This window comes from Sebastes fasciatus, chromosome 10 (genome assembly GCF_043250625.1).
Source record: "Sebastes fasciatus isolate fSebFas1 chromosome 10, fSebFas1.pri, whole genome shotgun sequence".
Taxonomy (NCBI): Eukaryota; Metazoa; Chordata; class Actinopteri; order Perciformes; family Sebastidae; genus Sebastes; species Sebastes fasciatus.
In genome coordinates, this window is record NC_133804.1 from 29,529,733 (window position 1) to 29,553,821 (window position 24,089).

At 41.8% G+C, this 24,089-nt stretch overlaps 1 protein-coding gene and 1 long non-coding RNA gene across 2 annotated transcripts in view; one reads left to right on the forward strand and one right to left on the reverse strand.

Annotated features, from left to right (window-relative positions):
• The window catches only part of LOC141775702 (ecto-NOX disulfide-thiol exchanger 2-like), a 201,217-nt gene that overhangs the window by 85,958 nt on the left and 91,170 nt on the right, over positions 1 to 24,089 (reverse strand). Inside the window, exon 3 of the mRNA XM_074649300.1 lies at positions 1,368 to 1,502. Coding sequence (XP_074505401.1) covers positions 1,368 to 1,502 — 135 coding nt within the window. The remainder of the gene's footprint in view (positions 1 to 1,367; positions 1,503 to 24,089) is intronic.
• Positions 15,439 to 16,563, forward strand: LOC141774867 (uncharacterized). Its single transcript, XR_012595484.1, has 3 exons — positions 15,439 to 15,798; positions 15,881 to 16,022; positions 16,113 to 16,563. It is a non-coding gene; the product is annotated as an uncharacterized LOC141774867 (long non-coding RNA).

The following is a 24,089-nucleotide window of genomic DNA, read 5'->3' on the forward strand; positions in this document are numbered from 1 at the left end:
CCGTCCGTTTCTGTCAGTCTTTCACCCGGTGTCTCCATCCTGGCCAAAAATGTCTTTACATTCAATCACCATTTGGCCTCGACATGTTTAATGTGTTCCCTGATTTGGCCTCCTGTTACTGGAACAGTTTTCAAATGTAAAGCGGTAATTAGTCTGAGCAGTGCAAAACGAAAAAAAGCCGGTAGGCCGCCATCTTTGTTATTGTATTCTGGTGCATGCTCATTACACAAAGCAACAATGGGCATGCGCAAAATGAGGAGAGGACTTCATCGTTTCCCAAACACTCCGTTTTAAACGACCACTCAGAGACAAAGTAATCAGATTTTTCAAAAATATCAGTTTTTGTGACCCATACTCTGTTTGCGTGTGAAAGAGAGGCCAAAACATAGAGGGAAATATCCGTTTTTAAAAATATCTGTAAATGTGTAGACAGGGCCTTAAAGATTTTGTTACCTTTGGACAGAGCCAGGCTAGATGTTTCCTCCTGTTTTCAGTCTTTATGCTAAGCTTAACTAAGAAAACCGGCTGTAGCTTCATAGCTACAGAGATGAGAGAGATGTCCATCATCTCATACAACTCTGGGGGAGAAATCAAATATTTTTTCAAAATGCATAAATCTTTCACCCTCACTAAAAGGTAAATGTATGTGCTCAGCCAATCGGGATGAACCTAGTGATGCCCACGGGGGGGCTGGATGAGGATTACTGACTCTTCGGTGACGAGTGGAACAGCAAAGGGATCTCCTGAGGTGACCACATCTACTATAAACATCCTGAGCTCCAGCTGCACTTTATACAGTCAGACAGGGATGACTTATCACCCCCAAGGGTATAAAAACAAACACATGTCGTCTTTCTCTGGACACATTTGGCATTTTAAAACCTTTAGTCAAGCAGGAAAATGAGTTAACAGCACATCCTTAATTATAACTGCCTGGAGGAGTAGATGCAGAGGAGGGGAAGCTCCAGACATTCAAACACTGACGCATCGGGAGCTGCCCAGTGTGTGAGTACAACTTCTCCAGTGCTGTTGCTCACCGACTTGCTCAAGGGCACTTTGAGGGCAGCGGAGGGGGAGGAAACACTGTTACTCATATGTCCTCCTACGCACATTTGTTTTCCAGCCATTCTGCGGATTCAAGGCGAGAACCAAAAAAAGTTCTGCAACTTTTAGGCGGCTTTTTGCTCCCACCTCTAAACATGTAGGCAGCTATACCTTACTTACAGTATATCTTATCACCACAACAGATTGTCAACATAAATAACAAGTTCATTTCTTATGAGCTGAGGGATAGAAATTCCCACATCAATATATAAACTGTACAATACAATGCCTTTTTGTGTGACCTGCATGTTTTTCTGTGGTACCTGGCATGAGCTGCTGTCCAGTCATGTTTATCGGAGGCATCCCCAGGTTGCTCATGGCTGCTGCTGCCCAGCCGCCGGGGTCTGACATGGGCATCGTCATGGAGTTAGAAGCCATGGTCATGTTACGGTTCACGTCTGGAGAGAGAGAGACACACAAAATGAATGAGAAAGAGCTTTTAAATTCCCTTTTCAGATCATTATTCAAGTACTACAAAAAGATGTGCATCAATTTAGATGGATTAAAGGAAAGTCCAAGGTCAAAACCAGAATTACATTTAAAGAGTCAGATCTTTTATGATAAAATCTTATACCTTATTGACATGAGTGCTTTTTGATGTCAATCCTCATTTCTCATTCTGTCACAGGAGAGGAAAGGAGAGGAGAGGAGAGGAGAGGAGATGAGAGGAGACGAGACGAGACGAGACGAGAGGAGAGGAGAGGAGAGGAGAGGAGAGGAGAGGAGAGGAGAGGAGAGGAGAGGAGAGGAGAGGAGAGGAGAGAGAGGAGAGGAGAGGAGAGGAGAGGAGAGGAGAGGAGAGGAGAGGAGAGGAGAGGAGAGGAGAGGAGAGGAGAGGAGAGGCCACCGTGACCCAGCTTCCAGTTTGACTTTTACAACACTGTCATTTATTCTTCTTCATGGCCTCTTGGCACTTCCTGTCTCAGTGACCTATGACCTCAGCTCAAAAGGTTACAGCTGCTCCGAGAACATCCTGTACCCTTCCACACTGAGTCTCGTTTAGAACAACAAGAATACTGCAACTGGTCGCATGGAAAGGTGTATGAATGACACGATAATGCGCAAGGCAAAGTGTGTAATAAGAACGTACGGATTTAGAAACTGCGTGGCTTATATCTCGCATTAAAACGTTTTCAGAAAACACATTTCAGTGAACTATTTTCGTGATATAAGAGAAGAAAGTCCCCAAACGAACCACCAAGATGTTTCCGGTTTGAGGAAAGCGTTCGTCCAATCAGATGCAGAGATCCTTGTGTCTAGTGGCAGCCCTTCAAACGTTTTTGGAGATATTTTTTTTATTGTCTCTGACATGTCATTCATGTGATCAGAGCTGCTCTTGAAGTTCACTCATACACTTCACTTTGAGTAGAAGTAAGTTGCTTGATAACTCTTTTATTCCTCACACTCAAGAACTTTTCTCACTCCTGAGTTGACCCTTTACAGTCGTGCAACTCTTAGAAGTTTGATAAGTACAAGACCTGACCAAAGTTCACTACACAAAGGTATTAAGCAGTATACATATAATACATATAACATTGCCTCAAGTGTAAATGCAGACATTATTTCTGAGGCATAAAAACACTGAAAATTCTCCACTACAAACGCACATATCAGCTGCCACACAAAACCTCAGGCTCATGGTTCTCTGCCAAGTCCTGAGTCTTGCATAGAAAAGCAAACATATTCAGATCCCCATAGATAAAAACCCTGCAGTTAAGTCAACAGTAACACATCGTACATCCACCGCCGGCTCATTCTCCCGATCTGGAGTTCATTTCACGGCTCTAAGTACTCTTACAACTCCTGCTGGTTGAGCTCTCGCTGGCAGACCTGTAAATTACCGAGCGGCGGCGGCTGCTGGCTGAGCCGCAAGCCTGTCCTCCTCTTCCCCGACACTTAGTTTAACTGTGGTAATACAAACCAGCACTGAACAGCACTGGGATTTTACACCGCAAGAAAGTTTTGCCCTGGTTTACTCACAATGTGTGGCCTGTTCATGTTTGGTTGTATACCAACACACTCGGATGAGCAATTTCACTATCGAGCTGACAGAACAACGGCAACAGGCTTCTTGTGTTCATAGAAATATATTTCTATGCTGCTTCTTTGATTCTCTGAGACCGTTTTTACTTTCTTTTAGAGGCTGTAGCAGGCTTATTTTTAGAGCTAGAGTGAAGGTACAAATATCCTATGAAACTAGAAAACCTAAGGATTCCACTGGTATGCTAGCATGTCGGGAAGGAGGATAAATAACGCTCCAAACTTAGGGGTCAATTTTGGCGAGAAATAACTGGCATGGCCATTTTCAAAGTGGTCCCTTGACCTCTGACCTCAAGATATGTGAATGAAAATGGGTTATATGGGTACCCAGAGAGTCTCCCCTTTACAGACATGCCCACTCTATGATAATCATATGCAGTTTTTTTTAATGCAATGGTAGATTGACAATAGGGGGGTTTCTGAGCAGTTTCCAGAACAGAAGTGCTCACCATCCAGTCACCGAAAAATGCAATTCTTGCAGAAATCTCCAAACGTCAAAATGTTTTTGATCCCAAATCACAGCATGGCTTTTTCTATGGTGTTCCTCAAGGTCTTGGTGTCTTAATGTGGTATTTTGGAGGGATCATTAATCATTTATATCAATTCTCGATTGGTAAATATGGTTAAATTTAGCACCAAATCTGTGCAACAAATGGTATCAACCCATAAAAAGCTGCAACGACTTATGAGACATAACAGAGCATGGGGATGACCATCATAATTAATCCTCAGGTTCCGAGCTTTCAGATGATGTACACCCCTTCTATGTGACATATACCATTGACCTGCTATCTCCCCCTAAAGACCCCCTGTACCCCCTAAAAAAGACAAAAATGGATCAATTGTGAGTCTCAGAGGGTAAAAAATATGCTGGAGATGTTTACAAACAAAACAGCTAGAAGTTTTCCACATGACTGTAAATATGATATTGGTGTAATTATGACATTTTAACCACAAACATGTATTTATTTAATTATTAATGATTAAGACTGTGTTAGCTTTGCATTTTTGTAAATAGGCTTTGACAAAGCCATCAGTACCCGCGTGCTTGTCATATAGCAACAAAGACTGTTTTACGCTGCCTTTCATTCCGCTAATTAATATTCTTCTAAATTCCACGAACACAACAACAGCGTCCCCGCTCAGACCCAGTTGTCTGCACGTTGCCATGACGAGGCCCGATAACACATTCACTGTTGTGGTGTTGCTATGTTAATGTTCCCGACAGGAGCTTCACACGCCCGTTAACTGCTTACAACCCTATTAGCTGTCCTGCTGACTGGGTGGCAGTACACTCACAGGAGAGATAATACAGTGGGAGGAGAGGAGTGGTGAGACATAAAGCTTTACTACACGGCCATGATCATTTTAACGCAGCTTTACAACACAAGGAGTGTCTATATGAAAACTAATGCAGGGTTTAACAATAGACTGCCTTGTCCAGCTGGTGGCAAAATGCTGATTTGGAAAAAAAAGGTCAGAAATTGTCCCAGTTGGGAATTTGCCCAGAAATAGTTTCCTGACTACAATTTCTCACCCCGTGACGCTGTTATCTTTCCTCTGCGATAGGCCCACTCGCCACTTTCTTACACCTTTTTAACAAACGAGATAGCGTGCCAGCTCAGAGTTAGTCAGAGCGTAGTGTGGAGCGTTTGTGGGGGCAGCTACTTTGGAATACAAAGCAAGGAAAAGCATCAGTTACCCATTAGAGGGAAATGATGAATCAATCTCCACAAGGTTTGTACCATTTGTCAGCAATAAGGTAATCTGAATTGCCACATACACACGCCAGTAACGGCAACAGCCAATACATGTTGCCAGTAACACCGACAGCATAAGCCTGAGTGGTTGTGAAGTGCAGTGGTGGAAGAAGTACTCAGATCTTCTTCTTAAATAAAAGAAGAAGTACAACAGTGTAGAAATACTCTGAAGTAAAAGTCCTGTATTCCAAATTTCACTTAAGTAAAAGTACAAAAGTATCAGAATCAAAATATACTTCAAGTACTAAAAGTAATAAGTAAGTAAAATGTTGCAGCTGGTAAAGGTGGAGCTAATTTTAATTACTTTATTTACTGCTGGGAAGGATCAATAAACTCTTAACTTAACCTACAATAATACATCATAACTTACTTGTTGATTATATATTTTTGTATTATTAATATGAATCTGCAAAGTAACTAAAATGATAAAATAAATGTAGTGGAGAAAAAGCACAATATTTGCCACTGAAATGTAGTGTGTGTAAATAGAAATACTAAAGTAATGTACAAGTACCTCAAAATAGTACTTAAGTACAGTACTTGAGTAAATGTAGGTAGTTACATTCCACCACTGGTAAAAAAGACTAGTTGACAACCATCTTCAGTCATGAATAATGTGTTAGCAAGGTGACATTGAACTCTTGGTTGTATTAGCAACCACACAAGCCATTAGTTGGTCAACTTAGTCGGCACTGCTATAGTACAACATGTTCACATATCGAGCGCCATAACTCTTTAACTCTTTAGCCTTCAACAGTATCATTTATATGAAGTTTGGGCTGGTCTTTGTGGCCAAAATCTTCTATCGTGATATAGGTCATTTCATATCTCGATAATGATATACATCAGTGTGTTTTCAGAAAACATCCACATGGTAAAGTCTATTTTTGTATACTCTATGTCAATTAAATCCTTGACAAATGAAAAGGGCTGAGTATTTTCTCATTTAATTAAGAAATTTAGCACAAAATGAGGATAACAGTTCCAAGTGACATTATAGAGAAAAAATAAATAAATATTTTCCATATATACAGTATGCATTTGTTTTATCGCACTGAAATAAGTAAAAGGGTATGAAAGGGTTACCAGACAGACCAGACAACGCTGTGGTAATGACCAGTCAATCACAAGGTAGCCACACCCTAAAGCATACCCTGCTTTATGGTCTATTTAGAACAAGAAGAAGAAAGGCACTTTATTAATTAATCCCCGATGGGAAATTACATTTTTTCACTCTGTTATTTATACAGTACACACAGGCCCGAAATACACACACATGCACAAACAGGACCTATAAACATGCATTAATGGAGAGATGTTAGAGCGAGGGGGCTGCCCCTGACAGGCGCCCGAGCAGTTGGGGGTTTGGTGCCTTGCTCAAGGGCACCTCGGCAGTGCCCAAGAGGCAAACTTGCATCTCTCCAGCTACCAGTTCACACTCAGTACTTGGTCCATGCGGGGACTTGAACCGACGACCCTTCCAAGCCCTTCCAAGCCAAGTCCCTATGGACTGAGCTACCCCATTTGACTCTAAATGGGACCATAATTTACTAAATGAACATCATGCTGTATTGAAGAAGACTTGAAACTAGCGATTGAGACCATAAACTCATGTTTACAATGTTTACTGAGGTAATAAATCAAGTCAGAAGTAGGCTCATTTTCTCATAGACTTCTATACAATCAGACTTCTTTTTGCAACCAGAGGAGTCGCCCCCTGCTGGCTATTATAAAGAATGCAAGTTTAAGGCACTTCTGCATTGGCTTCATTTTTCAGATATAATCAAATATGATGGTTTCGATCATGCAAAGATTCAAGTGGATCCATTTGTCTAGTTGCTTTAAGATTTGGTAACTGTATTTTTCACAACTCTATTACTGTGTTTTTTAGAGATCTTTGCTGAAGTATCGATTGACAACAGCAGCACTTTTGTTTCTATAGAAAGAACAGAGCAGGTCAAATTGCACACACCGCACCAAAAGCATGTGCAGCTCAATAAAACAAAGACAAACAGAGACAACAAACCGGCATCTAAACTTTTACAATCAAACAATTTAATATTACACCAGCAGTCACCTCTAAAAAGGGTTTATCAGAATCTATTTTATGTTATTTGATCTGTCAGATATTTGCTTTTCATTTCATCATGTGCACATCATTCGTCAGAAACCAATTCACCCAAAGAGTCACCTTCGCTCTGTGAAGCTGTGTGTCTCATTAACAGAGTCACAGTTGAAAGCCCCTTACTTTTAAGCTGGTGATTCAAGAGGAGATTGTAATAACAGGGTCAAGGTTAAGGCGACGTCTGATAGCTGCTTATAATGAGGCAAAATGCATTAATGAGAGGCATCTGAGACGACTCTCATCTGATGAGACTCTGCTGGTTGCCACTGGTTGAGTTTGGTTTGTCAAAGGCCGATTTAACATGTGGTACCCTGCTGTTCCACACTGTTATGTCTGAGTCATGAATGATTGATTCAGTAGGCTGTTGAGTTGTGACTCAGACATTGAACAAGTCATTAAGAGAGATGAAATTGAGTCATAACTAAACTCAGCAGGAGTAATAACAGCAGCTGATTGAAGTTAGATAACACTTTGAAATGAAAAAGACCACGTTGAAACAGGTCATCTTTTGACTTCCATACAAGAATGTTTGTCCTGCATGGTGATTACGGGCCACAATTTTGCATAAGCTGAAACACAAGTCATCAGTTACTGCGTCCGTTCTGTTTGTGTACAGATTAAACAAACACGATCTAATGTGTTAATTGTTAACATTTACAGTTGCTATAGGATGTAGGGACTCTTCTATGCTAAGCTAGGCTAATCATCTGCTGGCTGTGGCGTCATATTTACCGTACAGACGTGAGAGTGGTATTTATCTAACTCTCGGCAAAGAAGCATATAAGTGTATTTCGAAAAATCTTTCCAAAAAGTAAAGGCAATGTCACTTGAGGCAGCGTCGTTTGGGATGGAAGACTACAAGTTTAGTGTGGAGTTAGAAAGTATTACCAGACCTCTGTAGCTCGCTCCTCATCTCTGCTTGAGGCTAGCAGCTCGAGGCTACTACTAGCAGAACTCACCTGAATCTCTGAGCCAACTGTTGGTGGTTGAGTTGCATTATGGGTAATATAGGCACCAGGTTTTGACAAGGAAGACAAATGTGTGGAATAAAAAGACGATATCTCTGGTTCTACCTTGTTTGATTTTGAATTTCATTTTTTAACTGTCAATTCTGAGTCCAACAATGTTATAGAAGTGTGATAGTAAACCGGAGGAGAGTGGAGGGCCCGTGTCCACCACGTTTTTAAGCTGAGGTGCTTTGGTTGTGTCTGCTTGGTACGATACGGAATATCCACGGAAGTAAATATGTCGGCACCGGTCGGCACAAGGTAGAGCGTTTGCTCGGTGGAAATGGCTTGCTCTGGACGAAGAGAAGGCTAAAGCACATAGGGAGAGAGGACGGACACGCCGCTCATGTGGGTTCATGAGATTTTGTATATGAGGAAACATGTTGGCGAGTACGAACGTTCAGTTCAGATTCAGATCAACTTTATTATCCCACACGAAGAAATTCGTTTGGTCCAAAGCTCCAGACATGAGGACAACATAAAGTCCACAGTAAAAACAATAGCATAACATACACAATAAGACCATATACTCATATAATAAGCTATTTGTCCCACCCCTTCTCCACTGTGATTGGACGACTGGGTAAAAAAGTGAAAGTAACGAGCGTAGTGTTTTAACCAAAGTTGAACATTTTTCAACTCTTGTCGACCTGAAAAAAAAAACGGCAAACGTGCAGAGGAGGTGTCCACCAAAAACGCTTTAGTGGACATGACCCCTTGGACAACAATGTGCTAAAAGTCTCAAAGTGTCGTTGATGCAACACCTTACTTTTTCCTGAGGTATTAAAAGCCTGGAGAGAAAAACCTGCAAAATACACTTTAAGCTCCCAAAACTCTAGAGTCTAACTTTCCACCCTGATGAAGATAATATATGCCAATATGCCCGACTAAACGAAGGCTTTTTCATATAACTTTTCTCGTTTGTCTGCCAAAGAGCTTCCTGAACAACGTTTTCTTTTCTGTGACTCAATGCTTAGTCTCTAAATTTGAACATGAATCTAGACGTACGGTACAAAGCAGTTCGGAGCATGCTGTCACATATCTAATGATGAATGAGGAGCTATCCCTGCATCTGTAGTGCCATAAATTACACTGCAAATTTAATTAGGCAGAGACACATTCTTCAGTGCTTGACTTACATTTCCTGCTGTGTCAGATATTGTAAAATGTAAACTCATGAGCTGAGTCTACTTGCTTGTATTCGCTGATCTTGTGAGCCAAGTCAGCAGTATTTCAGCCTACTATCCACGTTATGCATGTTTTTGATAATAAAATAAGTGCATCAATTCACTGAGAAATACAAATTATTCTCTGCACACTGGTTTCTGGGGTCTAATAAGTCATTTTGTGGTTTGCCTGAGGTGGTAAAGGGATTTCCTGCAGTACATTTGATTTCTCTGCCTCTGATTTCATTTCCATTTTAGAGTGCACCCTCTGCCATACAGTACTTTCTGTCAATTTGGTCTGAACCCCACAGCCAATTGCTTTCAATCCACTGACATTTTCTTTGGTATCCAGCAGCCAGCGGAGGGTGCATTCATTATTTAACATACAGTTTAAGCAACAGGTAGGAACCTTCAGATACAGTAGTCCTTTGTTAATGTTACGTCTGCATGCTCACAGCTGAGTGTTTGAACTTAAATCATTCTTAAATGAAGCAGCAGCTCACAATTCAACAGTTTAAAATCCGTCTTTCATCTGTCTTCTCTTGTGATTGGCACATTTAATACGACAATTGAGTGCAGGATTATGGCTTTGTTGTCTCCAATATTTTGCACATGTAGTTTATTATGTCACTTCTTTTTTTTTTAATGATTGATATTGACAGGCGTTTGGTCCTCCTGAAGGGAGTCTCTGTCTGGTTGAAATGAATTTGTCGATGGGAAGTTGATTCCCCCCTGTGCCCCAGAGTCATGAGCTCGTGAACTCTGAGGATTGATTTCAGACTGAGGCTTTACTGATCTCTTGGACTCTCGTGATTGGCCTTTAGCTCCACTAAACGCTCCCTCAGGGGGGTGTGGCTGATGGGAAATGAAGCCATTTTAAGGCCGATTGGCTGTAAACCTCCCAGTCGAGAGAGAAGCCCGGGACCATTTCAGTTCACAATGAGCAAGCTTTCAATAGCAAACCACCATTGTTAAGGGAGAGGCGGAAACGAGGGAGATGTTGGACTGAGATGGGGAGAGAGAAAGAAAGAAGGAAGCTGATGACAGAAGGACAAAATAACAGGCAATAGCTGTCTTAGCTATCTCTTTCAATGTACATAGAACAACTACATTACTCTGAATAAGCTCAAAATACAAATAAATAAACATCCCATTCCCACCAAAATTTTACGACAGTGAGAAATTTCACAATTTGTCACATATTTCATCATCTACTTATTCTAAAAGAAAATGTGTATAAGAGAAGGCATCTAGTGGCGTGGTTGCAGGTTGCAACCAACTGAGTACCCCTCCGCTCACTCCTCCCTTTCCAAGACTGCGCTAACGTGAGCCGGCGAGTGCAAAACTGTGTGGTTGTCTCACTGAAGTCAGACTGTGACTGGGGGTACCACTGTTTTGGTCTCTGCGGCTCACGTTACCGCAACACGTTGTCACTCACAACTCGTCAAATACCGCCACTTTGTCAAAGCCCCTCGGCAGTGGAGAGCGACGCATGGTGTACCCCTCTTGCGTTACTTTTGGACGGAATGTCAATATACGCAAAATAAACTTCCATTTTCAGAGGAAGTTGGGTTTAGGCAACACAACCACTTAGTTAGTGTTAGGAAACGGTCGTGGTTGACGTTAACTTCACTGAGTAGTGACTCACGTAACTCACGTGACTGACGATACTGATGAGTCATGTGACTAACGGCTGACGTGACAAAATAAGTCAACGTTACTTTTGGTATCACATGGGACACGAACAGCGGTCTCATGGTTGAAAGTCTTGCGTTTGTTTCATCACCACCCCTCCCGTCTGCCCTTAGGGGACTCTCACGCTTTTAATACTATGTCACTTGCTCCGACCATCGAATAATGCCACATTGGAGTTCGTTGAAAGCCCGGTTCGCCATATATTGCCGCTAAAGGATGCCTCCAAGCGTCGATTTCCAATGCAGAGGGGCACTTACCAAACAGCGGTATTTGACAAGTTGGGAGTGAGACTGAGCTGGTTACCGCAGCTTCAAAAGCATGTCGGAGAACTACGGCGGCCTTCAGGTAACGTAAAAATGTGAAAGTCTCTCTCTAGAGCCAGAGTTTGGTTTGTCCGTTCTTGGCTACTGTAGAACATGTCGGAGCAACATGGTGGACTCGTTCCCTATGTAGATATGAAGGACTCATTCTAAGCTAACGAAAACATGATTCTTAGTTTCAGGTGATTATACACTAATGAAAACATATTTATGAATATTATATCCAATTTCTGCTCATAGATCCCCTGAGGTGTTATATAGTGTTCCTTTAACATGCTAACATAAATTGGGGTTAGGGGGTTGTAGCACTTTATGAGGTATTAGCTAGTTGATGTATGATGTATGTAAGGCGTCATCTGATCATTTACATGAAAAAATAAACCTCACAGCCATCAAGTGCATCCTTAATCATGAAAACACGCAGCAGGCACAATAAAATGCACAGATTGCAAAACTGCCTCCTAGTAGTGGATGGCTTTTTGACCTAACAGAGAGAGAGAGAGAGAGAGTGTGTGTGTGTGTTTCTTTGTGTCTTTATACATCCTCCTCACCTACAGACAACATCAGCACAACCAGGCAAGTGAAACTACATCAGCACAAAACATGGATCATCCCAACCGAGAGCAATCTATCATAAATTTAACTGGAGCCAGAGTGGAGAGTGTTTACATGAAAACAACTGTAATGAAAGAGTGAACATGTAGTCTTTCACACCGATCCAGTATCATAAAATTGATTTGTATTTACAGTAATGTTTTTTGGGCAAACATACAGTAATGTAGGCTTTCTATGAGAAAAAGTAACTGAAAAACATTGGCAATTAACATTTTGTGATGGCACTAAGTTTCCTACAAATGTAATAAACCACTGCTAAATATGTGCATAAGAACAGTAATTTGTTAAACATATTACTTCACACACACTGGAATAGTACGTACACACACAGGTGCTCTTACACATCATTGTCAATCAAACACTGAGCCTTCTTCCCTGGTGCACACATGTACAAACACAGACACAACACTGTTAATATTTTATAGCTTCCCTTCTCCACTGCTTTGATCTGTTACTTACAGCACAGTGGGGGTCAAATAATTAGAGCCGTGTTGTGTAAGACCTAAAATTTATCTTTATATATTTAGAGCTCGGCTCTGCATGAGCACGAAAAAAACTACAACACTAGCAACAAAATAACCGAAAGAGCATGAAGACACTGATGATTTCATGGAAGCTATCTAAGGATCTCAGTGTGAATACCAGAGGGCAACCTGCGGGTCTGAAAAGTGAAGCCAATGCTGATGTGCCTTAAACTTGCATTCTTTCTAACAGCCAGCAGGGGGCGACTCCTCTGGTTGCAAAAATAAGTCTGATTGTATAGAAATCTTTGAGAAAATGAGCCTCTTCTTCTCATTTGATTTATTACCTCAGTAAACATTGTAAACATGAGTTTATGGTCTCAATCGCTAGTTTCAAGTCTTCTTCAATACAGCATGATGTTCATTTAGTAAATTATGGTCCCATTTAGAGTCAAATAGACCATAAAGCAGGGGATGCTTTAGGGCGTGGATACCTTGTGATTGACAGGTCGCTATCGCGGCGTTGTCCGGTCTGGGAGTTCTCTGTGTTTTCGTCTTACAACTTTAACCCTTTCACAGTGTGTTTTCAGTTCATGAAAGTTAATGTAACATTTTGGTTGCATAAAAATGTCTTGGCTCCACCCTCTCGTGTCACTTCTGGTTGCAATAAAACATGGTGACGGCCAAAAAACAAGACGGTGATGGCCAGAAACCAAGATGGAGACGGCCAAAATGCCAAACTCAAGGCTTCAAAACAGCCTACCACAAACCAATGGGTGACGTCACGGTGACTACTTCCACTTCTTATATTTAGTCTATGGTGAAAACCAAATCTAGTGGTTTTGTTGCAATATGACTTTAAGATTACTGACTGCGTCTGACTGTGTCATGTATGTATGTAGTCCAGGTCGCACCACAACCACCAGACTTATGAAACAGGGATTGCGTCTGCCGGCACAACATACCCAATAGTTGATGCATTAGACAACCGTAATGCATCTGCTCCAAAACTTACAAATTCAAAACGTCAACAAAAAAAAAAAGGAGTCTGTGTGAGATATCTGGATCTGTGTTGACCACGGACATATTTCTGTGAGAACAAAAAAATCAGCCACATAGAATCATTTTCTACTTGTAAATTATCTTGTCAGTGTCTCTTCTTTTTAAATGACAAAAATACATTATGCAAGTTCTGGTTCCATTTTATTACAACGTACGTCTCTTTCTACATCAGAGTTATTAAAAAGGAAGACATACGAGGAAAAAATATTAGAGTGTATTGTTAAAAACTTCCTGAGGCATCCCCCGTTGTGGTTGTAAACAGCCCTTTTTTTGTATCAGAGGTCATTTTTAGATGAGTTGAACACAAATTATCTTCTTGTTTTGTGTGGAGAGCTGCATTTGTTCAGACACAGGACTTTTCTCTTCATTGGCCTGAGGAGGCAGAAAGGTCGCACAGACTTAGATTCACTGTTTATTTGTTTATGTGTGTGTGAGTGAGAGAGAAAGAGAGATAATAGAGACAGGGAGAGAAAAGCCTGAGTTCTCTTACATCAATATAAATCTCCTCCAGCTCTGCACTTCAAACAATCAGCAGTGCATTATGAGGTTTGAGATGGACACGATTGATTGATCCTTTCTGCTTCTACCCTTGAGGTCTATACTGCCGGCAAATGTTTCTTCATCCCCTGCAATTAATCTAATCAGCCTTGATAAAAGCATCCATTACCGAGGCAGCGGCATCGACAGGCACAGGCAGAATGTTTACTGATGAATAATCAAACCCAGGAAAATACCGATTGGTCTGCTGATCCAAACAACCTCCAGAGCTGCCACATTAATGACCATGTGTTCTTACAGCGAGCTGCTCCTTATCAGTTTTCTGTCAATCAAAGTGGATGTTCAGCCTGTAAAACCAGTGAGTTTTATCTTAATCATCTACAGCCAGACGAGTAGGCAGAAATGCCACACTTTATCTCTCAGCATACAGTGCATTATGCATACAGTTGAGCTCAAATCAAGCAATCTGATTGGTTCATAGCCGTGATAATACCACCATACCACTGCTATGACATCTAATTCCTTTGCACTTTCAGTATCTCTTCGTCAAAAACGTTAGACTAACGTGTTGTTATGGTTGCATAGCGACAGGGTCACAGGGATCACTTCCATCAACATGCAACAGTTTACAGGAAAAGATCGTATATTGATAAGAAGTGAAAGTTAATTGTACGTTCCATTGCAACATCATCACCCAGCTTCCGCCATTTTGGACTGAAAGCGACTACCGGACTCCAGTAAAACATCCGCCTACAAAGTGCTACAAAAGTAAACCAAAATTATTTTTTATTCTATTATCATAATTTTGATGTCTCTACCAAAATGGCCTGTGTTGAACAGTACAAATATTATAAATATGCATACTATTATAACTATTTATTTACTTACTTTTATGTATTATAAGATAATAATAAAGGCAGCATACAGCTAGCAGGAAGCTGGCAGAACTGGATATGTCATATGTACGTGCAGGGCGGTGCAGTCCCGTGGGTCTGATGCACGTTCATTATGCCGAGGGAATTTACAAACGTCTTCTTATACATCCATGGCTACAGACTCATTGGCGTTTTCAGTCCAAAAGGGCGGCAGCGAGACTGCAGCGCCATCTAGTGGCTATTGTCAAAAAAGCACCTGAGTTTTGTCTCTTTGCATCCATACTCTTTGTTACAGGTACAAAAGTTAGCTGCTAAAACCACTACAAACTGGAAACATTAACTTCTCTGGAGGAGTGGATTGAGCAGTACCCATCTCCAGAAAGACTGAGATTGACACGAGAGAGATTGGGGCCGTAAATGGACTGGCAGCCGAAACTCTGGGACCAGAGGAAGATCCTCGTCACTTAACAAAGAAAGGCAAGCCTCATACAAGCAGTTATCAAAGTCATCCTTCTGATGCTGGGCAGTTTTTCAGTGGTAACGCAATTAATGGCAACATACAATAATGTAAATAAAGAGTCAAATAATGAAATCAATATAACGCTAGACTGTGATGAAAGAAGAGACATGCTAGCTGCTAGTGTACGTTCCCTAGCAACCACCGTTCCATAGCAACCGCCTCAGTATGAGCAGCCAGGAGGGCCTATTTTATTGGGAACATTATTATTTATTAACAAAAAACAATTTCAATTGAAATGTGTCTATAAATTTCATATTGCCAAATCTGACGACCGTTTTATAAAAGCAATAGCTCACGACAGGCCGTGGTATGTTGTGATAACAATATTACATTTAGTTAAACGGCGATGGTGACTCACTTCCTACCACTAAACCTTCCAGCAGAATCGACACACACTTTTATTAAAAACACAAACAGACGAGGCTGATAACAGACGCTGCTTTGTGAGAATAAAACTGCCATGGCTTACGGGGTTTATTTTCACTTTACTTCCTCAACGGCTTGGATAAAGCAAAACACAACTTCAGGCAACGTGAACACTGGGGGAAAGGTAATTCTGCTATATTCACTCTCTGTTTTGCCTTTGGTGAGTTATACCGCTCATAGCATCTCATTTTTTCTAATACCTTCAGGAATTCAGCAAGAGAAACGAGAGTCTGGAGACACCACCCACGTCTGCCTTAAATTGTGAATATGCCGCAGATACTTACGTCTTTTGTTTAAACAAACAGACTAAATAAGAAGAAAACTTGCAAAAGAGTAATTCAGGAACCTGTAAGCAGCTGTGTTTTTGAGACTATCTTCAGGTTATTTGACGTTTCATTTTCTATATTTTTTCACCGTCAGAAATAATTTGTTTTGCAGGATGCATGTGGCTCAGCTTGAGTCAGTCTCCGCTCTGAGAACACAACCTGCTCAGCTCGCTCTATAACCAGCAGAAATACACCAGACTGCATGTGGACAGTACTGCAGCGAGGGGGATAACGTGCTACATAGAGAATTTGTTGGGACTGACATAAAGCATGTCTGAGGCAGCAGGAGCCTAGAGATTAAAGAAGTGGACTTGTGACTGAAAGCCACTTCTTTGAATTTCCAAGTCGATGGGGAAAAATGTGGGAGGAGAGACCAAACGACTAACACTCTCACCTCCCTCACATACCATCGATCTGGCCTTGATGAAGGAACTTTATCACCAGCTGATGCAGTGGAGCAGCTTCAGGCCCAAAAGTGGAAGACGCGGCTGCTCAGTGTGAAAATCTGCAGCATGAACGCAAAGTTAAGTCTCGGCCTATCCAGGCAAACTTTCCCAGTTGAATCAAATCATTAAAGTAAGTAAAAATAAACCACTGTTATCTCATGATTATCTAGTACAGATATTATATTTTCTTGTACAATTTAAAGCCCAATGAAGTAGCAGTTAAAGCATCTTTACGACCCATTAGCTAACAGTAAATGGTCGCCCCAAACCATTTGATGTTTTTGGGTCACGGTTTCGGTTTGTTTTGCACATTAGGGAGAAGAAAAGCATAACCATTTCAAATGTGTTTGAACTCCAAAATATATAATGTCATTTAATAATGGTGCAACAGTTCAACTAGCCCACGGTTGGGTTTGTACATCACTGAATGGTTCGGTTTTGCAGCCCTCAATTTGTGTATAATGTAGGTTCACAGCAGAGAGCAGAGAGTCAAACGCACTTACAATAAATGGTTGAAGACGGGAATTGGCCGTTGAAGATTGTACTGGAAGCAATTGGGAAATTGTGAAAACAACATTGGACAACAAATTCAATGGTGGTGGTTACAAATCAAGAGATTCCATAAGAGTTTGATCGAAGGTAGTAAAAACATTGTGCTTCATGTCAGCAAGAAATACAGTATCAGCCATGACAGATTAAGATTAAAATCAACATTACGTCCTCATAGAAAGTACAACATAGTGCTTAATATATTACCATAGACTGTATATAACTAGTGGACGTAGTAGTTGGTTTGTGGACTACGGTTTTGAAGCCTCGAGTTCGGCATTTTGGCCATCAATGTGTGAATTTTGGCCTTTGCCATCTCTGGGTTTTTTGCAACCAGAAGTGACACAAGAGGGTGGAGCTAAGTACAATCAACACTAAGACCTTTTTAGACGACCAAAGTGTTACAATTAACTTTCAATGAAAACTTACTGTGACGGGGTTAAAGTTGACCAAAACACGGGCAACTCCCAGTCTGGACAACACCGTGGTAGCGACCTGTCAATCACAAGGTAGCCACGCCCTAAAGCATCCCCTGCTTTATGGTCTATTTGACTCTAAATGGGACCATAATTTACTAAATGAACATCATGCTGTATTGAAGAAGACTTGAAACTAGCGATTGAGACCATAAACTCATGTTTACAATGTTTACTGAGGTAATAAATCAAGTGAGTAGTAGGCTCATTTTCTCATAGACTTCTATACAATCAGACTTCTTCTTTTAGAAAGAATACAAGTTTAAGGAACTTCCGCATTGGCTTCACTTCTCCGACCCGGAGGTTGCCCACTCTCTTTAGACACAGAGTCCACAAAAGTAAAAGTAAAAGTTAAAAAAACAGTTAGACCAACAGTAAATTATCAGTGACTTGAATGTTGAATGTTTTAGCAACACGTTAACATCAGACAGCTAATGGTAAAAAAACTAAATCCTGCTAAAATCAATGATCCCAAAACAGCTACAGTATATTATAAAGAGTACTTACAGTACAGATAGTGTGCCATTTGGAGAGTACATAAAAGATGTTTGTCAATATTTTGCTTGTTCACAAATCTGACAAAATGGTGGATGTAACCTCGTCAGTTAAACTGCTATGGGACTTTGTCAGCTGGGGTTGCTGTGACAACACAATGTTCAATTGAAACCAACTGTAGGTGACAGAACATCGGCCCCCGAGTGCCGCGTGAGTTATCAATAACATTTTACTGAAAGACAGTAGTAGAGTAGGCAAGTGTATATTTGGATTTCAGTTGTTCTTTAAGCTAAGAGTGGACAAACACTCAGCGCTCTCTATTTATTTGAATCAAGCTGAGCAGGTGAATGCGGGTGAAAGCTGTGTGTGAATCCTTAATGATTTCACAAATTAAATCCATTTGAATCACGAAGGGGGAGACGAAGGTGAGGGTGTTAAGAAGAAGTGCTTAGCCCTCTTACCAATCACGACATGGGTTGAGCACAACAGGGTGCAATTTAATAGCAGATGGAGTGCTTGAAATTTAGATTATTTCATGCACTGATAACGCAGACCAATTTATTCTGCACACCTGTCCATCAGGGTTGTACTTCCTGCTGCCTACCAGAGGTGTCTTCACTGTGCTGAATCACAGCTGACCAGTAAAACTACTCTCATTATCGTCCGCTGACTGCAAGCGCTGGAGAAAGCAGTCAAAGTAGATGTCTCCACACGGCGGGCGTATTCACAAGCTTGTACGTGATTATCGGGTCACAGAGGTGTTTGGTAATTAAGTGGAGGAGCTCCGAGGTCCCGGAGCTGGTCAGCATCCATCCTGACAGAAGCATGACACCCAGCAAGCAGCAGGAACAGGAAGAGCAGGCTGGTTAGCAAAGACAGCCACTTCCTGCTCCCATCGCTCAAAGCTCATTTCCCCCTCCTGTCCTCCAGCTCCCCTTAGACGAACCGGGATTATGAGCTGTTCCTGCTGACTACCCATGGTTCCTACTGTCGTGCTCTTGGCAGTGATGGCATGTTTGCAGAAGTGTGTGTTTCTCTGAGCACTGGAAACAAGCATCACCTGTACATCGGACACCTTATCGTCTCCATAGAGTCATCATCATTGAATCAGACATCCATATCCCGAACGCAAACACACACATATCCTTATTTCACACCTGATTTAGTTTGTTTGACTTGACTTGAACCCCCCCAGATGGGCTTCTCCCTTTGTTTTCCTTTCATTTTCCTGATATAAAGATGATGGACAAGCGAAAATGGATTTATCTCTAGTCAATAAAACTCATCACTTCAACTCATCTCTCAAGAACGGACTCTAAGCATACAGTGCATCAAATACTAATCAAATCCTGCAAGAGAGCAATAAAAAATTGGTTTTACTAGACCTATTAAATATGTCACAGCTCAGTGTGAGAAGATATTGGATGAGCAATGATAGACACACAGGTAATTACTATAGCAATGACTGGAAAGGCCTCCCCCAGAAAAAAGTAATTGGAAAAAGTTCCTGTTGTGTTTTCTTAATCAGGGTGAAATATTCCGGAGCAGAATGACAGCAGGAAGCGTGGCTTATATTTGAGATTAATAAAACAAAACACACATTAAGTCATGTAAGTTTAACTATGTGTGCTCCAAATCTTTCCAGGAGAAGTTCATTAGAGAGAGCAGCTTAACGGTTCCCTCGTGTGACTCATCTAGCTCATCTATTATACAGTGAGTCAGACTATGACTTCATCGTGTGTGCTGCTGGACGATGCATTCAATGACATTCAGCCCTCCTGCTCAACAGCCAGTCAGTCAGGACGACTAAATGGATTCGAGCAGACAAAGAAAACCCCCTTATGGCAAAAAAAAAAAACAGAAGGGACAAAACAAACTTTTAACAGGCACAAATAAAGATAAAGTCAAAAGAATAACGGCTGTCAAAAAAATATCTGCCATAGAGGGCTGTCAGTCAAAACAATCCCTCGGAGACGTGCGACAGAGAATACACTCTGCCTCCGTCTTGTCGCTCATACAAATACAATTCTTCAGAGGGGAAAACAAAAGGACAAAAGACGGAATAAGCTGTTGATTCTGGGTGACGTGGGAGACATGAACAGGTAGGAAGGATGGTCAAAGCATCTCTTGTAACACCTTCTGAATTTTACAATCAAAAGAAGAACGTGAACATGTTTTTTCTTTTAGTCTTACTTATGTTTCAGTGTTTTCGTTTGTTTAACGTCTTCAAACCATCCTTCAGAAATAAGATTTGAAAGGAGGGTATTCCCACAATTTTGCTGTGACTTCCTCGACTCGAACACAAAACGGATTTAATGAGTTGTGTGGATACTCTATATGTGAGATATGAACAGAGAAATATTACTTCATTATCTCGGTTAGATCAATGGATTCACGTTGAATCCATTTCATGTTACAAAGAAGGAAACAAAGAAAATGGGCCCTATCTTAAAAATCTATAGCGTACATTTAGGGCGAGTCCAACTCCACTTTTGCTAGTTAAGTGGCGCATAATCTGGGCGCAAAGTAACGGTACATGTTCACAGGGGCGTTTTTTTATTGTGAGGGATCGCTTCGCTTCCCAGCATTGGACGCTTGATGGGCTGGCACTAGACACGAGGCACTCGTCACCTGATTGGACGAACGCTCAAACCAGAACCAATATGGCGGCTCGTTTGGAAACTTTGTTCTCTCATATCACGAAAATAATTCACCGAAATGGGGGGGGGCGAGGACCGGCTGAGCGGAATCCTCTGGAGATGCATTACGCACCATCTTACAGTCGGGCACAGCTGGAGATCCATCAGCCTCAAAACGCTGCCGTTTATGGGGGAGAGGGCCCGCACACTTTTTAAGTAGCCCACGACTACACTTGCACACACAGTGGGATGCTGAGAGGAGACGCCACAGAGGCGTGTGTGCACCGTGATCTTTCTTGTCACGGTGGTCACGCCAGTAACCCAAGGAGCGCTGGGAGCCTGCTGCAGGTTGATCAATACAGACCGCCTGAGGGCTTTACTTCATTATATTCCATTATACTTTGAATTGTCACCTGCCACCTGAATTTAGTGTTTTCCTTTACATAATAAAAACATTGTTCTACCGGCAACAAGTGTATGTGTTCTGTGAACCTGCCTATCTAGGTGCATCTTACTAACAGAATAATGAGCCCTTTAAATAGCAGGAAAATACTGCGTCAGACTTTAGACCAGGTTTTTGTTGGTTAATGGCGCAATCACTTGCTGCTGCCTCAAGATATATCTATGTGCCAACAAAGCGCCTGACCACACCTCATTTTAAGACCAACATGTCCATGGGCGCACAGATGGGCGCAAATACATTTGCCAGTTACACAACGTGGGCGCGGGGCGTGGAAACAACAGTCGCGCCTAGCTGTGTGCGCCGGGTGTAAGATTGGGCCCATTACTGCAAGTGTCTGCTTGCAGTGAAGGACTATTTAATGGAAGAGGGAGTCAACTGGGAAAGCCTAGCTGCTTACACCTCATTTCAAAATAACTTTGATGTGTCACACAATGACCTAAATTAATCAAAAGGCTCCACATTGACCGGTAAAGGTCCTCTCCTCCTTCTAAGTGGGTGTCTGGGGAGCGGAGCAGTCGCTGCGATGTGGGCGTACGGTCAGGGATATTTATCTATGCCCTCGCTCTTTGTTTCCCTCGTCTCTCTCTCTCTCTCTCTCACACTCCCTGGCTTCCCCTTTGAAGACTTCTCTTCAAAGTCGTATGTTATTTGATTCAGAAAAGGCCAGTGCTTTTAAAGTCTAGCAATTATGGCTCCCTCACTCTCGCGTCTGAAAATAAACAACAGGAAGTCTCAGAGAGGAGCAAATAAACACGCATGTGAGCGCCTGATTGATGGGTTACATACATGTTCTGCACACAGAAATCACATTACGATGCACAAGCAGCTACGTGATGCATCATTTGTGCTTTCTGAAGTGTGTGTTATTATTACTAGTGTGCTGTGTTTTTAGTAGTAAGTCCATGGATAATTGATGCATGGTCTTCAGCTGTAAACGAGAAGCTAACTATTTTTTCTTTTTTACACAAGACTTCAATCCCAAACCTCCACCACACTGCTGCAGGGAAAGCTAAATGTGCCATGAGATCGGGGCCGAATCTAACATTAATGCTCTTCTCTCCATCCATCCGTCTATCAGCGAGACTACTCTATCACGACGCGCCAACTCCCAGTTGTCATTAAGATGAATGACTGTTAATAGTTCATTCCAGAACAAATGGCGACACAGGGGTTGAGCAGCATCTATTCTCTCGTCACTCTCTCCTCCAAATTACCTCTGATTAAACAACACGGCTTTATACTCGCAAACTTTAATCACATAACTGAGCAAACTTAATTTGTAAAGCTCTTTTCAAAACAAAAGAAAAGAAATTGCGGTGAAAAAGGTGAAATGGGAGATAATAATAATGTATTTGTCCCCTAGGGGAAACTCATTGTTTTCATTCCGTTGTTATTTTTTCTCTTGATTTAAACACACACATACACACACACACACACACACGCACACACACATGCATCAAATGTGGAGAGATGTCAGAATGATGGGTCGCCGCAGCGCCCCGAGCAGTTCAGGGCTGGGTGCTTTACTCAAGGGCACCTCGGCCCGGGAGGTGAACTGGCAACTCTCCAGCTACCAGACTACCCTCACATTCCCAAGCCAAGTCCCTACTAACTGAGCTTCTGTTGGAGATAGATGAGACGGAGAACACAGTGTATAAAACAAGGAGGAATAGGCATATAACCCATAAAGTTAGCTATAAAATCAAATTCAAATATGTGCACTGATTTGGTTTCTCTGAGACTTTATATGACGCTGTTTCAGAGTTGAAGAACAGCAACAGCAAAAGCACGATGACCTTTAGCTTCTCCCAGAGGTCTGAGGACACAGTTCATTTAAACACTGTACAGAGGTGCCTGACCATGTTAAACCGTGTATAATAGGAGTCAAATTGTAAAATCGATCTGGTGTAATGAGTGATCTACGTTTAGTTTTTGTTAAAAGCCTTGCTGTAGAGTTCTGGAAGAGTTGGAGTCAAGATAGAGAAGATTTGTTGGGGCAAACTGAAGACCTTTATCAATACATCTACTCTACTTTACAGACATCTGTTAGCCTTATAATCTTGACAAACTCAGCTGTAGTGGCGCAGTTAAGGCCATTACACACTGGCTGTTGTTTTTGTCATGAGTACTTTCACACAGAACATGAATATTACACAGTGGAAAAGCGGTGTACTTTCTTTTCGGAATGATGTCGATTTTCTAAGCTTTCGCACCACGAATAAAGGCATAGATCAGGACGGCAAACTTTATTACTCCTTTCAAACTTGACAAAGTCAGCTCAGACTAGATCCACTCCTTCCGTTCTTACATCTCATAATAAAAGCATTTTTGTGTCTTTTATTCGTCACGCCCCCGGTGTGTGTACAGGCTTTAAAAGGTGCAAGACACAAATTCTGAGGCTTATTAGGCATAGCCTAATTAGTCACAGCATCGATTTGTGAAAACAACTTTATTGGTACTTTTACCAGCCGCGACAGCAAAGCTGGTATTGTTTTCACCTTGTGAGTCTATGTGTGTGTGTGTGTGTGTGTGTGTGTGTGTGTGTGTGTGTGTGCGTGTGTGCATGTGCGTGTGCGTGTGTGTCATCATGGCAAAATGTGGTCCTGGAGACATCTACTGTAGCGGGAACTAAAACAGACTTTTTGAGGTTGTGGACTCTGCCAGGTGTTTATACTTCTGTCTGTGGACAGATATTGTCACCGTGATGGCGTCACCACTGTGCAAGATGCAGTCACGAAACTCTACAGGTGTGAAGTTGAGACCAAAGTGAAGGCCGAGTTGTGCCCGAGCAAAGGCGCCAGAAGTCAGGGGGTAGGAGGGAAGGACGCCCCTGGCCCGATTTGGCGTCGCGACTGATGTAATCCCAATGCAAGATAGTCTCTAGAAGATATTGCAAGAGGATCTTTTAAAGCAAATACCGGATAAATGTCTGAAGAAGGTAAATTGGCAGGCGATTTGGACAGCCTCTGAACTTCTGACAGCTCTGGACCTGACCCCACATGTAATCCTCTAAATAGCACA